At 35.3% G+C, this 15,969-nt stretch overlaps 1 protein-coding gene across 1 annotated transcript in view; it reads left to right on the top strand.

Moving 5' to 3' along the window:
- Positions 1-15,969, top strand: part of XPR1 (xenotropic and polytropic retrovirus receptor 1) — a 245,606-nt gene that overhangs the window by 148,263 nt on the left and 81,374 nt on the right. Inside the window, exon 3 of the mRNA XM_031012573.3 lies at positions 4,888-4,989. Within this exon, the coding sequence (XP_030868433.1) occupies positions 4,888-4,989 (102 nt within the window). The remainder of the gene's footprint in view (positions 1-4,887; positions 4,990-15,969) is intronic.

Genomic DNA, 15,969 nt, shown 5'->3' with positions numbered 1-15,969 from the left:
TTCTATAAAACTTATAGTGATATTGGGGTGGGGAAAACTCATGTCACCTAGGCTCTTTGTACCTCAGTTTTCTCATCTATAAAATAACAATATTGGGCTCGTTGATTTTTGAATGCTGAAATTCTCTGATTCTCCAATTCAGAGTTACTGATTTCTAACATTATTCAGCAGGTACATTATAGGAAACATCTTATAATAGAAATTGATGTTCTATAAGTGAGCATTCTGTAAGCTTCTCATAACTGAAGTGAAAGGCTTAATCATTCTATATACTGGTATAGATAATCTATTTCCTGTGGTCTCAGCTACTAGGGAGGCTAAGGTGGGAGGATCGATTGAACCTGGGAGGTTGAGGCTGTAGTGAGCCATGAATGTGCCACTGCACTTCAGCCTAGGTGACACAGCTAGGTGCTGTCTCAACAAACAAACAAACAAAAGCTCTATTCAACTAGCTATGCTGGCCTGTTTAGTTTTTATTATGTATAATTTAAAGGTCTGGATATGGTATGTTTCTTTTTTTCTTCCAGTTAATAATACCCTTTATTTATACAGTATAATTTATCCTTTATGAATACCTTTTCATTTTGATGGGTTCAAACAATATAATAATTGAAGATAGCAAAATGTGAGAATCCTTCTCATACCTACTCCCCTTTCAAAGGAGGTAACCACAACAGATTGTTATGCATCCTCGCAATCTTTCTATGAATGTACATATGAATATTAACTTATGTACATATTTTCCATTAATGGGATCATGCTATATATATTCTGTTATTTATTTTTTCCTCAACAATGTTTCTTGATTTTTTATACACACCAGGATATATGTATATTATTTTTTAAATGCTTAGTGTTACGTAACATCATAATGTACTTAACCACTCCCCTTTTGGACATCAGTTTGTTTCTTTTTCACTATTAAAAATAATGGTAAGGCCGGGCGTGGTGGCTCACACCTGTAATCCCAGCACTTTGGGAGGCCGAGGCAGGTGGATCACCTGAGGTCAGGAGTTTGAGACCAGCCTGACCAACATGGCGAAACCCCATCTCTACTAAAAATACAAAAATTAGCTGGGCATGGTGGCAGGCACTTGTAATTCCAGCTACTTGGGAACCTGAGACAGGAGAATCTCTTGAACCCGGAAGGTGTAGGTTGCAGTGAGCCGAGATCATGCTGTTGCATTCCAGCCTGGGCGACAGAGCAAGACTCTGTCTCAAAAAAAAAACAAATGGTGAATGAATATCCTTGGAAATACAGCCATTTGTATAGAGATTCCTTTAGAATACATTTCCTACATGTGGGATTAAACACTGAAAATTTTGATAGCTATTGCCAAATTATCTTCCTAAAATTTACATTTCCATCAACAAGGAATGAGTGTGTTCATTTATCATTACCATTGCCAAATGATACCACTATTTTAAAACTCTTTCTAACCTGATGGTTGAAAAGCTATATTTCCTTTTTTAAAAAAGTTGCATTTATATGACATCTGGCACCCTTTCATTTGTTCATTGGCCATTTATATTTCTTTTTCTATGAAATGCTGTAATTTACCTACTTACAGAATCAAATATCTTTTTAATATTGACTTGTAATAATTTTTAAAAATATATTTTGCATGTTAATCATTTATTTTAAATGTTGTAGATATATATTTATGCTGCTTCTCTTTTAACTTTGCTTGTGGTGTTTTATGGAATGGAAATTTTTTATTTTGTGAAAGTGTCAATCATTTCCTTTATGGCTTCTGTGTTTTGTGTAATATTAAGAAGGCCTTCCCCATATGGAATTATTGAAATGTTCTATTTTTTATAGTATTTTATATCATCTCTTTAACTCCATTTTGAGTTTCTTCTAAATTGATGGCTGGTTGACCCAGCCCTATTGATGTATAATTCATTCTTTTCTCACTGAGATTTGAAGCCTCCTTTATTGTAATCTAAATTTATATACATTATGCAGATTTACTTCTAGACTCTGTATTCTGTTCTTTTTGCTGTGTTTTTCTCATTTATTTACTAAAAGTATACTTTTAATTACAGTAGTTTACCAAGTCTTGTGAAATCTGAGAAGACAAAAACATTGTCCTTCATTTAACTTATTTTGCACACAATTCTTGCTGTTTTATTTATATTTTTTCGCCTGTTAGGTTTTTTTTCGTGTGTGTGTGTGTGTGTGTGTGTGTGTTACTCTAACCTTACTCTACCTTCTTCTGATTAGTGGCTATTTTATGTCTGAACTAGAAAACTAAACAAACTGCCAGTTTTAGATAAAACAATCTCTCTCTCTTTTTTTTTTTTCCTTTTGAGATGGAGTCTTGCTCTGTCACCCAGGCTGGAGTCCAGTGGTGGGATCTCAGCTCACTGCAACCTCCACCTCCTCCCAGGTTCAAGCAATTCTCCTGCCTCAGCCTCCCGAGTAGCTAGGATTACAGGCACGAGCCACCATGCCCAACTAATTTTTGTATTTTTAGCAGAGACAGGACAGGGTTTCACCATGTTGGTCAGGCTGGTCTCGAACTCCTGACCTCAGGTGATCCCTCTGCCTCGGTCTCCCAAAATGCTGGGATTACAGGCATGAGCCACCACACCCAGCCAAATAAAACAATCTTTAAAGCAAAGAAATAAATTCTTAGGAGACTGATTCATGGGTAGAATATTCATGCTTTAACACATGAAGTTTATGTATATTTTAGTTTCTCAGAGGCCTGGATTTTTTGTTTCTGAATTCTTGGTGATACTATAAATAGTTGATGTTGAATATACAACCTATATGAACATTAATATGTATTAAAAATTATTTTAGAAGAGAAGCTATGTTTAAATCATTTTGCTGAACAATTGTATTTCTATTGCTTTATGTTAATAAAAGTTGTCTGTTAAGAGGAAAACACAGTAAATATGACCAAGCCCATGTTTTGCTTTTGGGTTTTCTTTCCTAACAATAGAGAATAAAATAAAAATAATTAGATAATTAAGTAGAATAAGCTGTTACTCTTATTTTATATCAGCTATAGCTAGATGTTAGTTATTATAAGAGCTGCATCTGTTGCCATAGAGCTTCCTTAACGCAAACTCAGCTTTAAAAAAAAAAAAAAGCAGGGGAAAAAGAAAAAGAGAAAGCTGTGACCTGCTTCATGCTTTGAAAAAAATAATTCCCAGTGACCTTGGGCAGCTATAGCCCTTATTGTACCTAGATTGCGGAGTTTAAAGTGGCCATCCTGTTTTACTCTAGAATCAATACAACATCCTGCATTATCTGCTCAGGTCTAAAGCACATGAAATAGAGAAGCAGGTATGTGTAAATAAAAGTTTTGTGCAGTCTTATTCAAATAAAATAAATAGATTCAGCATGCTTTTTAGAACCTTAAGCTTTTGTTTTTCTTTAAAATATCTCTGGTACTACAAATTATACCATGCAATAATATGAATTTATGTATCTGTGTATGTGTCTCACATACTACTTTTGGACCATTTTCCTTATTCCTAGACAGTTGGATTATTGTAAGAGTTTCTGGGTCTGCCCTGAGTTTTGGGGGACCTGGGGCTCAGAAAGGAATCTATACTTTTTCTACACTTTTCAATCTTAGAGTACCTTAGAGATCCAGGAATAGGATAGTTCTGTATTATTAATTTTATTAGCATCTAGAGAGTCTAAATAGATCTCACTTGGCTGAGAAACATACCCTTTTAGGCTTGGGGTTCCTGAAGTTACATATATCTCTACATATGGCATTCAGTAGGTTGATAGGCTATGTGACAGAACTGAGAAAGTGGATCCAGCCTGCAGAAACATGTATTGATTGGCCCACACAGTGTTTTTAAAATATCTGGATTTATAGCTTCTCCTGAAAAATGGAAAGATTTGACAAACTGGGCCCACATCAACACATGGCAGCAACTAGACAGACATATGCTTTCCAGCTTGTCAGAATCCCAACCACTCCTTCTCCTGAAGGTGTCACTTTGTCATTTCTCACCACATTTGCACAATCATCTACTTGCCCAACACATTTATGTTACCTTCCCAGCTCCTGAAGGTTTGGAACTTGTAATTTACACTCTTCAGTGCACACTTCTTTCTCTGTATGTGGTACAGTTAAAGTAAAAATAAATAGCCATTTGACATAGAACAAAATCAACTCGTTTTTCCCAGAAACACATTATACATTCATGTCTTCATACCTTTGCTTTGCATTTTTTCCTTCCCTAAGATATTTATTCTCTTGCTGAATGAATTCTACTCAGCTCAGCTCCTAGTACCTTGAATTTTACTTCATCAATTCTGTCTACAGTTTTTTTTCTCTTCTAAAGTCTTAGAGCACTTGTTTTCTCCAACATTATAAATTTATTATAGTAGAGCTTTAGGAAAGTCTCATTCACTTAAAGAAGGCTTGTGTGTGGTCTTACGAAGAGGTTTTTTTTGTTTTTTTTGTTTTTGTTTTTTTGAAACGGGGTCTTGCTCTGTCACCCAGGCTGGAGTGCAGTGGTGCAATCTTGGCTCACTGCAACCTGCACCTACCTCAGCCTCCAGAGTAGGTGGGATTACAGGCACCCACCACCACACCCATCTAATTTTTATATTTTTAGTAGAGACGGGATTTCACCATTTGGCCAGTCTGGTCTTGAACTCCTGACCTCAAGTGATCTGCCCTCCTCGGCCTCCCAAAGTACTGGGATTACAGGCATGAGCTATCGCACTCAGCCTGAAAAGGTCTTTGAGTAGTCTTTTCTTAATATGGTTCACAATTCACTTTTTCAGAGAAATACATATAAAGTTGTCATTTTAAAAACTCAAAAAGTAAGCTTAGTTTTTGTTTCCTTAGTTTTCTCAATTGGCCTTTGGACATTAAATTTAAATATTGTTTTCCTGTCTTTCAGTTACAGATGAGGACACAGTAAAGAGGTATTTTGCCAAGTTTGAAGAGAAGTTTTTCCAAACCTGTGAAAAAGAACTTGCCAAAATCAACACATTTTATTCAGGTGAGTAATTAAGAGACTTTTTTTTTTGCTGCCGGGGAAGGATAAATTGTACCATATCATTGTTTAAACTTCTGATCAATGTTTTTAAATTGAGTCTTGTTTTCCTTACTATACTGAACTTAAGAGGTATTTTCTTGAGCTGGGATAAGAACACATCTGGTTTCTCAATGTTTAAGCTTTCTGTGGTCATTGCCTAGAAACTCTTGCAGTCAAAAGGATATTGGGACTTCATTGAGAGGCAATACCTCGGTAGAGCTTCACTGTGGCCCAGTTCAAAGCTTGAAGAGTCAGAAACTTGATTTTATCATTTTAGCCAGAGATGAATTACACAGTTCCAGCTCATCAATGATGGCAGTTTAATACCTTTTCATTGCCTAGAACACTCATACTTATTTCTCTAAAGCACTGGCCTCCAGAGTGGCATCTATAGTATGCCACTCGAATGTGAGAATAAAATATTGGAACTTATATATATTTATGTCTGACTCTTTTGAATTTTATTTTTTATACATGTATGTTGCAATGTACATAGTATACATTAGTAAAACAATGTCTTTATAGTGAAAAATTTTGGAAACTTTACTCTAGAGCACTACCGTAGACATCAGGAGTCCTGTGAGACCTAGTTAATAATCAGATAGTTTCATGAGTACAGAATCTGAACAAAGTGAGTTAGATTCAGAAGGATATTTCAACTAGACTCTGGAAACCTTACACATAGTTCCTGTTACACAGCCAGATTTACAGCCTAATAACTGGAATACCTATCCTATTGAATGTAATGTATCTATTCCCTGAGCAGTAATTGATGAAAAAAAAATGTAGTCTGTAATTTATTTAATATCCAAAATATAAAATTACTCTGTTTTTTCTTTTCATATTTAATATGCAAATTACATGCCTGCTATTGAGAATATATTCTCATCTCTTGGCAAAGACTTTGGAAATACCATAATCTTATAACTAGCATAATCATAAACCAGGTATTAGTGTGAATTAGTCTAAAGATGAATAGTTTCATGACTTTACTAATTTGTTTTTCGGATGATTTTTTTCCTGGCTTGTCCACAACTTCTGGAAGCATCTTACTCAGATATCCTTTTTCAGCATCTTACTCAGATATCCTTTTTCAGCAGCCCCTTCAACTAGAGGCTGATCATTCTCTTTTATAGAGTATTGGGAGACAGGAGATGGAAAAAGGTAAAAAGAGTCAGTGAGAAAGAGCTGCCAGAAGACAAGAGACTGAGTCCAGCATTCTCTTAGCTACCATTGTTCTTCCAAATCAGTATTTCTGTGTATTTCTATAAAAATGAATCTTCTTCTAAGCATCAGTATTGTTCTATTTCTGCCACTCCTATTTGTTAGCATCTACTGACCTCTTTGTTGCTCACTGTGAACTTAGACTCCTGGCTCCCAGTCTGAATAAATCTCTATCTTAATTTTTCATATCATGCTGGATGACTTCATTGTCCTTGTAGACAGTCATTTTCAGTTACACTGTACTTTAGCCCCATACACACATACCCATACCCATCACCCAGAATTCCTCTCCTCTAAAACACTAAAACCTAATATGAGTCTATGACCATGTCTCCCAGCCTTTTAGCTTTTTACTCCCCTACTCCTTTAACATCTGTTCTTCCATCTCACAGAGCTCTAGTTTCTTGACTCTCCCATTTTATTTCAGTTTATCATACATGTCTTAGAATTATTTCCTACTCTTTTTTTGTCTTCTTTTTTCCTTTTTGGGGGGGGAATGGGGTCTTGCTATGTTGCCCAGGCAGGTCTTGAATTCCTGGGCTCAAGCTGTCTTTTTGCCTCTGTCTTCCTAAGTGCTAGCATTATAGACATGGCCACCACACCCAGCCAGAATTATTTTCTTCTCCATCAACCATTTTAACCATTTTGACCTCTGTGTTTTTAATCCCTTTACCCTCATTGCCTTATGTTGCATCTGCCTAGTAAAACTCAACCAATTCATCCTTTACCTTCTTCATGCCTACCCCAGAGGCTGCGTAGGACAACAGCAGAATAAATTGGAACCACTGTAAATTTGTTGTTGCACCTGTAACTGTGCCCTCAAAGCTTCCTGTGGGTCCTAATCAGTATCATTTTTCATGCTCCAAAGTGCTTTTGTAAACCTTATATCATTCTCCGGAATTCTCTAACCCCACCATCTTCCCCATCATGCTCATTATACCCCCAGCTTTACAAATAAAAATAAAAGCCATCAGCTTCTGTTGATTTATAATACCATGCAGGTATATGGTATTATATCTGCATCTCTCTCCCAAATGCCTATAGACATTCTCATCCTTATTTATTTTCCTCCAATCTTTGTAGAAGAGATATCCCTCTTTATTCCATGGGAGATCTTTACGACTACTGACTAAATTTCAACTCTTCAAGACCTTGCTCCAGTAATTATTTCCTCTAAGAATTATTAAATAAATATATTTAACTTCCCTTTTTACCAATTCAATCTCCTTACCAAGTCATTCCCTTCAAAAAAAAAATGAGCAAGCAAATTTCTTAACTTTATATCCTCCCCCTCATCTTTCATTTGTAGCTGGGCTTTTTCCTTAGGCAGAGGGAACAGTTTATATACAAGCAAGAGCCATGAAAGAACATGGCATGTATGCATGTCTCTTTCACCAGGATACAGGCACCTAGAAGACAGAGACAAAATATACATTTTCTTTTTTTTGAGACGGAGTCTCACTCTGTCGCCCAGGCTGGAGTGCAGGGGTGCTATCTTGGCTCACTGCAAACTCTGCCTCCCGGGTTCACGTCATTCTCCTGCCTCAGCCTCCCGAGTAGCTGGGACTACAGGCACCCACCACCACGCCCAGCTAATTTTTTTTATATTTTTAGTAGAGACGGGGTTTCACCGTGTTAACCAGGGTGGTCTTGATCTCCTGACCTCGTGATCCGCCTGCCTCAGCCTCCCAAAGTGCTGGGATTGCAGGTGTGAGCCACTGTGCACAGCCAAAATATAAATATTATTTAAAGCCATGCAAACAGGTAGATTTTCTGTATGGGAAAAATATACAGAAAGGATTTCAGTGTTCTCAAGAAGAAAGGTAATTTCTATAATTAGGAGATAGAAGGATAAAGAGGAACCAGCAATGTAGACAGAGAAGACCATATAGCAGGAGGAGGAGGAGGAAACTAAAAGAGGAGGGCATTTGCAATGAAACAAATGTCTAGATTGAGAAAGCGTATTGGAAGTGATGTAAGGCTGTAGACTGTGAATATATAAAATCAAGTTTATTAGCTTTTTTCTTTTACTGTGACATTTTTTGAAAAAGAAGGATCTCTAAGCTCAATTCTAAATGGATGATTTGTATCACAAAGAATAGAAAATGCTTCTTTGTTTATGAAGAAAAATATCTACTCTTGGTAGTAGATACTTTGTTTTTTTTGTTTGTTTGTTTTTGAGACAGGATCTCACTCTGTTGTCCAGGCTGGAGTGCAGTGGCATGATCTCGGCTCACTGCAACCTCTGCCTCCCAGGTTCAAGTGATCCTCCTGCCTCAGCCTCCCGCATAGCTGGTACTACAGGCATGCACCACCACACCTGGCTAATTTTTTATTTTTATTTTTGGTAGAGATGGGGTTTCACCATGTTGGCCAGGGTGGTCTCGAACTCCTGACCTCAGGTGATTCACCCACCTTGGTCTCCCAAAGTGCTTGGATTACAGACATGAGCCACTGCACCCGGCCAGTAGATACTTTATTTTGAGTTATAGTAAAAAAAAATGTACATTATGACCCAGCACACATAGACAGATCAATGTTTGTTTTATATATGTTTGTATGCATCTATATGTGTGTGACTACACAATATATTTAAGTAATTTAAGATATTTTTTCATGAAACAGTACATCTTTAGTACTTGTAGTATATTCTGTTTTCTATATTTTTCTATCCTATTTGATTTTTTAAATGCTAATTATGATCCACTAAATTGGTTTTATGACCTCATATTGGGTTGCAACCTTCAGTTTGAAACATGATTTCTTTAAGTTAGGTTGCTTCTCAAAAATAATTTTAGGCTAGCTACTATTAAAAATTTTGGTGCTGTAATTTGATGACTTCCTGTTTTGTGTGTGTATTGGCAGGGCCAGTGAGGCACGTCTCTTGATGTCCTCACTGGTACAAATTGGTAGTCTCTAGAGTGACTCCTGCCAGATCAGGAAGTGGCAGGTAATACGAAGAAATGATTCACAGAAATAGAATTTGTTTCTGGTCCTCATCAGTATCTTTTTTCCCTCATTTAGTCACCTTCTCCCCAGAAGATTGTACACTGCAGTTGTCAGACACTAGGGCACAAGAAAAACTATAAACAATATGGGGTGAGTTGAGCTTAATAACTCACCTCCACCCACTTATATCTCACGCATTAAATAGCTAAAAATGCTCCATTTTTAAGTGAGATATTTTTGACTAAAACCTTTCAATGTCCCTAAACAAATTGCTATATTTTATTTTGTCTGTTTCTAGTCATATCAAAAAGGCCAAACAATCAAAATATAGCATGAATGCTGCTAAAATTTGGAATTTTTTTCTTGCCGATGCTATTTACTGTTTAACCTTCCTAGGCTTCCACACACTTGCTTATAAAACAAACAGATTGATTCCCAACCCTCTAGGGTTCCACATGTTAGGATCAGAAGCTATTTTCAATATTCGGAAAACCTGATGTAAGTTACTTTGTTAGTCTTTATTGTTTATTATGTATCTTTGGTTAAAAAATTGACATTTATTTAGATTTATAGATAAAATCAGTATTTGAAGATCATAGGAAGAGAAGGGAATTGTGAAAGGGAGGGGTCCTTTGTGGTAAAAACATTGCTAATCCCTAACCTAGAAGTCTCTTAGGTCTGTTCTGTCACTAAAAATGGTATCAATCATGAAGGCTATACCTCTTTAGAAACCTTTTTTTTTGTGGTGATCAGTAATGTCTTTTTCCAGTGGACAAGTGATCCAACTGATCACTTTTTTCAAACCAGTTTGCCTTTTCTCTTTATTCAAAATACTTAGTTTCTAAACAGTGTTTATTTGCCTAATGTTAAAAAAAAAGTCAGAATATATGTGTTGCTTCTAATATTTCACAAAACAGTCAAGCCTTTTTTGTTGGCTGGAATTTTGAAATAGCTAAGTGTTTTTTCTTTGTTTTTGAATAACTTCTTTTTTTTCTGGGTGACTTTTTTGACTTCGGTTACATTGGGAAGTCACAGCAGTGTTACATCCTTTCTCTTTCTTTACTAAAAAGGAAGGAAAGGAGGGAGAGAGGGAAGAAGGAAGGTAATTGCGTTGGTGTTTTATTAGTAGGATCTTGCCTGTAAAACATTTTCTTGTTTCATATAAATGCAAGACCGATTAGATAATAGTTACTAAGAGCTATTCTTATTATATAGTTATTCCTGTTATTCCTGTAATCCCGTTTTACAATGTCTTGCTGTATGTTTTTATTATTGATTTATATTGTTTTTATACAAGAGGAATTTGAGGCACTGAATATTGTTATACCACTAAATGTGTGCAATGAATCATGAGAATCTTTTACACTGAAATAGTAAATGTTCATTTTACAAATGATACATGTGTCTAGTATGCATGTATTTAAACTATGACTTAATGGCTGGTTTTGTTCTTTGCTCATGTGTGTGTTAAAATGTAGATTAAGTAGGTATTTTTAATGAGAGTGGTCATAGGTTGGTATATTGTTTTAAATTCCCATGTGTTAACGTATCTTCCTGTGTCATGATTCTCTTGAGTTCATTACAGTAGAATCAGTTACTTAAGAACTGTTTAAAGGAGCAGGGAGGGTAGTAGGGGAAGTGAAATTAAAGCAGCCACTCTTGTTTGCTTTGTTGTTAATACATCTGAAGGAAATTACAATTACAATATTTATATTGTCCACAATAAATTTTCCTTTCTTTATTTTGTTAAAAAAAAAAGTGTTTTATAAGCATCTATTAAAAACAAGCCACGTGAAAACCACCCTCATTTTCTTTCTCTCCTTTTTTTCTCTCTTTCCTTCCTTCCTTCTGTCTCTCTCCTATTTTTCCTTTTTTCTTTCTGAGACTGAAAGAAAGGATGAGGAATGTCTATGGTCATGAGTAACACAATTTCCAAATGGCATCTTCACAAACAAACACAATACCATGTAAATAATGGGTTTTTTTAAAATTGTAGGTCACAACCCAATAAATTGGTCAGAAAATTAAAATATAGTTACGTGTCACTTAATGACAGGGATAATTCTGAGAAATGCGTCATGAGGTGATTTCATTTTGGGAACGTCATGTGTACTTACACAAACCTAGATGGTATATCCTATTACACATGTAGCCTATATAGTATAGCCTGTTGCTCCTAGGCTACAAAACTGTCCAGCATGTTACTACAGAGAATACTGTAGGCAATTGTAAAACAATGGTAAATATTTATGTATCTAAATGTAGAAAAGGTACAGTAAAAATAAAGTATTATATCTTATGGGACTACTGTTGTACATGCTGTCAGTCGTTGACCAGAACGTTGTTCTGTGGCGCTACGACTGTACATGGGTCATCACAGGCATTTTTTAAAAAATATAGATAGAATATAGTAGAATAGAAAGTATCAGAGTGTTATTTACTAAATACATCTGTTGTGTGTATTTACAAATTACATGTACTTTTTAAAGTTTATGTGCAATATGACATTTAGTATTTTACAGTTATGCAAAGTACTGTGAAAACTGACATGAAGAAGCCTTGAATTTACTTGGAGGAAGAAAGTGGGATTGAGGAAAAGCCTTTAGAAGAAGTGAAATTTAAATTAGGTCTTTGAAAATGTGTAGGCATTAGCCAAATGCTCTTAAGGGAGGTTGTTTGGGGATGGCTGTAGGGAGAGGTGGGATTTAGTGCTCCAGAGCAAGGGAAAAAATCTATCCAGATGCACAGTGGTGTTAAAGTACATGACATATTTGGGGATGAAGACAATAACCAATAGTCTTTTGAGGCTGAAGTTGTAAGATATTAAGGAGTGAGTTGCTGGTTAGAGAGAAAAGTGGAAAAATTAGATGTTTTATTCACATACAGATTTCAGACTTTGGTATTTGAGGTACACAGTTTCAAGTAGTAAGAATTCCAGATAAAAGATAAAAGCAGTATAAAAAATGCATGTAATGTAACAAAATTATCTTGAATCATCTCTGATGGGTCAACATTCTCATAAACTTACTTTATATTTTGAATAACACCAAGGTCCATAAATTGAATTAGCAAGATGGTAATATTGTAAGACAGGTAAACAAATAATAAAAATATTCTAAGACACTAATTTGATTTTAGAAAGAGTTATTCTTCAGTTGCATAACAACATAACAGCTTTGCCATTCTGAAGATAGCTTGTAGTTCTTGAAATAACTTTTTCTAAAAGTAAAAGAACGATGAATTTGGTGAAAGCAAAATATATCGCTAACCCTTATTCTAGCTCTTCGAGGGATACATAGGTGCTTTGAAAATTCTTGAATGGTTATTGGAAATTTTTATCAAATATTTAGTATGAGAGCTTATGGCATTAACATATTATTAAAATAATAATATTTGTTCTAATATTCAGGGTCACTTGATTTACTGGCATAAGTAGAAATTGTAGTTTATTGGCAAAATAGTCTGTTTTCATCAGTATTATAAAATTGCTTAGAAATATTGTGTGTAATATTTTTTCAGATAGCTTCTAAGTTGTTGGGACATAAATACTTAAGTTGTTTGAACCTGACTACTTAATAAATAGAAGCATTAGGTATTTCTTTTTTCCTAGAAGCATCATGAAAGTATTACTGAGACACGAAGTATGCCGTGAACCAAGAAAGAACTTAGAAGTTCTACACTGTTTTTGATCTTGAGGATAAGACAGACACATTTGCAATAGAAATGTTTAACATATGTAAAAAGAGCCCTGAGATTCATTCATTCACTCATTCACTTATTTATTTATTTATTTTGAGATGGAGTCTTGCTTTGTCGCCCAGGCTGGAATGTGGTGGTGCGATCTCAGCTCACTGCAACCTCTGCCTCCCAGGTTCAAGCAATTTTCTGCCTCAGCCTCCTGAGTAGCTGGGATTACAGGTGCCCACCACCACGCCTGGCTAATTTTTTTGTATTTTTAGTAGAGACGAGGTTTCACCATCTTGACTAGGCTGGTCTTGAACCTCCTGACCTCGTGATCCACTCACCTCGGCCTCCAAAAGTGCTGGGATTACAGGCGTGAGCGACTGCGCCTGGCCTCATTTTTATTTTTGTAAGTGTATTTGTAGATTTTCATCATAGATCAAAGTACACACTTTTATATATACACACACACAACGCTTTTCCAGGTTCTGTGCAATCCCATGTGTTTGAGCTTTCTGGCAATCTGGCTCTAGAAAACTGAAGTGTCATTGCAAAATAGATTGGGATACTTGGTGTCAAAAGCAGTATTTCTTATTCCTTTTAAACCTATACCCCTTTGATAGATATGAAAATCTCATACCATAGCTGTAGTAATATTGAATATGATTTTTTCAAACTACATATGATTTATATTCCCCTACCCCCACCCAGGGATTCTCATAGGCTCCTCTACATAGTTATGCCCTTAAGGAAGAGAGTCATTACTTTAAAGAAAGTAGCAAAATACACCTGAAATGTTGATTTCTTCTCCATTTCTATATGGGAATGTAGGTTACTAGAGAGAACTTTTACCTATTTATTCAGCAAACATGGATTGAGTATACTATATGCAAGCTCTTTATGGTACAAAGATGATGATGATAGGCCATGCAAAAACTTGTATGAGAGTGTTAACAGCAGCATTATTTACATAGTTTAAAAAACTAGAAACAATTCAAATGTCTGCAGACTGAAGATACTTAAACAAAATATAATCGCTTCTCAGCCTTTTGGCTAAGATCAAGTGTAAACAAAATATATATCCACACAATGAAATACTATTTGGCAATAAAAGGAACTCAGTATAACAGACTTACATTGTGATACAAAATGGATGAAACTCAAAATCATCCTGCTAAGTTAAAGAACCCAAACACAAAAGATTATATATTGTATGATTCTTTTACATGAAATGTTCAGAAAAGGCAAATCAGCAGAGACAGAATACAGATCAGTGTTTGCCTGGGGTAGGGGGTGGAAGTGGGGATTGACAGCTAATGGCCATGATGGAAGTATAGGAGGTGACAGAAATGTTCTAAAATTGGATTTTTATGATGATTGCACAACTCTATAAATTTACTAAAAGTCAATGAATTGCATGTTTACAATAGATGAATCCTATGGTAGGTAAGTTATACCTCAAACAAATTATTTAAAATAAATTTTCATTATAAAAAAAGATAAAGATTTTAGAACTGTTACCTTTAGAGTTCAGTCAGTCAGTGAAGCAAACATAAACAAAGAATTATATGCAGTGTGCTTTGGCTGCATGTATGTGGTCCTATACAAGCCCTAAGGTGGGAGTTTCATTTGTGACTGAGAGAGTTGTTAAGTATGAAAAACTTTATATAGAAAGCAGTGTTTGAGATTAGCCTTGCAAAACGAGTAAGGAGTTTTCCAGATGGAGAGGCATTTGTGTCTTGACTTATTGTTGGCACACAGGAAGTAACAGGTCCTCTTTCTTTTCATTTTTGGGCTTCTTACATTTTTAATATGCATGTAATGAGAAGAGTAAATGTATTGACAATTCTGACTGAGGACATTAAACAATTAGCAAATTTATATACTAATCTTTTAACAATTAAAGTTAAGCAATTTTATTACATATGATATTCTGTTTTCTGACTAGTTTACCTGCAGTTTTTAGTCAGCAGAATAATTTATAGTGGCCCTTAGATAAATCCTTGTATTATTTCATTTTATGTTTGTGTGCATATTGTGTGTAATATTTTTTCACATAGCTTCTAAGTCATTAGGACATAAATACTTAAGTTGTTTGAACCTGACTACTTAATAAATAGAAGCATTAGTTATTTCTTTTGGCCTAGAAGCATCATGAAAATATTACTGAAACGCTAAGGGCATCATGAACCAAGAAAGAACCAAGAAGTTCTATACTGTTTTCATCCTAAGGATGATAAGACAAACGCATTTACAATAGAAATGTTTAACATGTGTAAAAGGAGCCCTGAGATTCATTTTTTGTTGACTTAAATAAGAGATTTTAAAATATATGAATTGTTCTGTTTTTTACAATATGGAAGACTGGAAAGAAATCCTAATAATCTCTTACTTCAAAACACTAAAGTGATACATAAAATATACAAAATTATCAGGAAAATAATAAAAATATATATCTAATATGATTAAAAATGTAAAGGAGAGCATGAAAACCATAAACAAAGAAGAAATCATTAAAATTAACTAGGCATTTTTTTAAAGGACCAATTAGATCTTTTACAAATGAAAATATAATCACGGAAGTTAGTATCTTAATAGATCAATCAAACTGTAGATTTAGGTAGACTTAAAGGGACAATTTATAAACTGGAAGATAGAGGTGAAAATTTACTCAGAATGCAACACAAATCGATAAAGAGAAGAAAATATGAGAGTTGTAAGAGACAAAGTAAAAAGGTCAAGGGGTTATAATTGGTATCTTTATTTTCCCAAGACCCGTTCCATGTTTCCTTTGCCCTCAGCCAGAACCCCAACTGGTTATTAGGTGAGATGACCTAGACTTTAATTCCTAGAGGATCTGAATCTCAGTAGTTCTTTTATTAATTGCTGTAGGGTTTTTTTGTTTTTGTTTTTGAGACACAGTCTCACTCTGTCACCCAGGCAGGAGTGTGTGGTGGCACAATCTCGGCTCACTGCAACCTCCACCTCCTGAGTTCAAGTGATTCTCGTGCCTCAGCCTTCTGAGCACCTGGGATCACAGGCGTGCAGCACCACACCCTGCTAATTTTTGTAATCTTGGTAGAGATCTGA

Source organism: Gorilla gorilla, chromosome 1, assembly GCF_029281585.2.
Source record: "Gorilla gorilla gorilla isolate KB3781 chromosome 1, NHGRI_mGorGor1-v2.1_pri, whole genome shotgun sequence".
Taxonomy (NCBI): domain Eukaryota; kingdom Metazoa; phylum Chordata; class Mammalia; order Primates; family Hominidae; genus Gorilla; species Gorilla gorilla.
The sequence above is the reverse complement of the archived record's forward strand: the minus strand, read 5'-3'. Positions and strand labels throughout refer to the sequence as shown.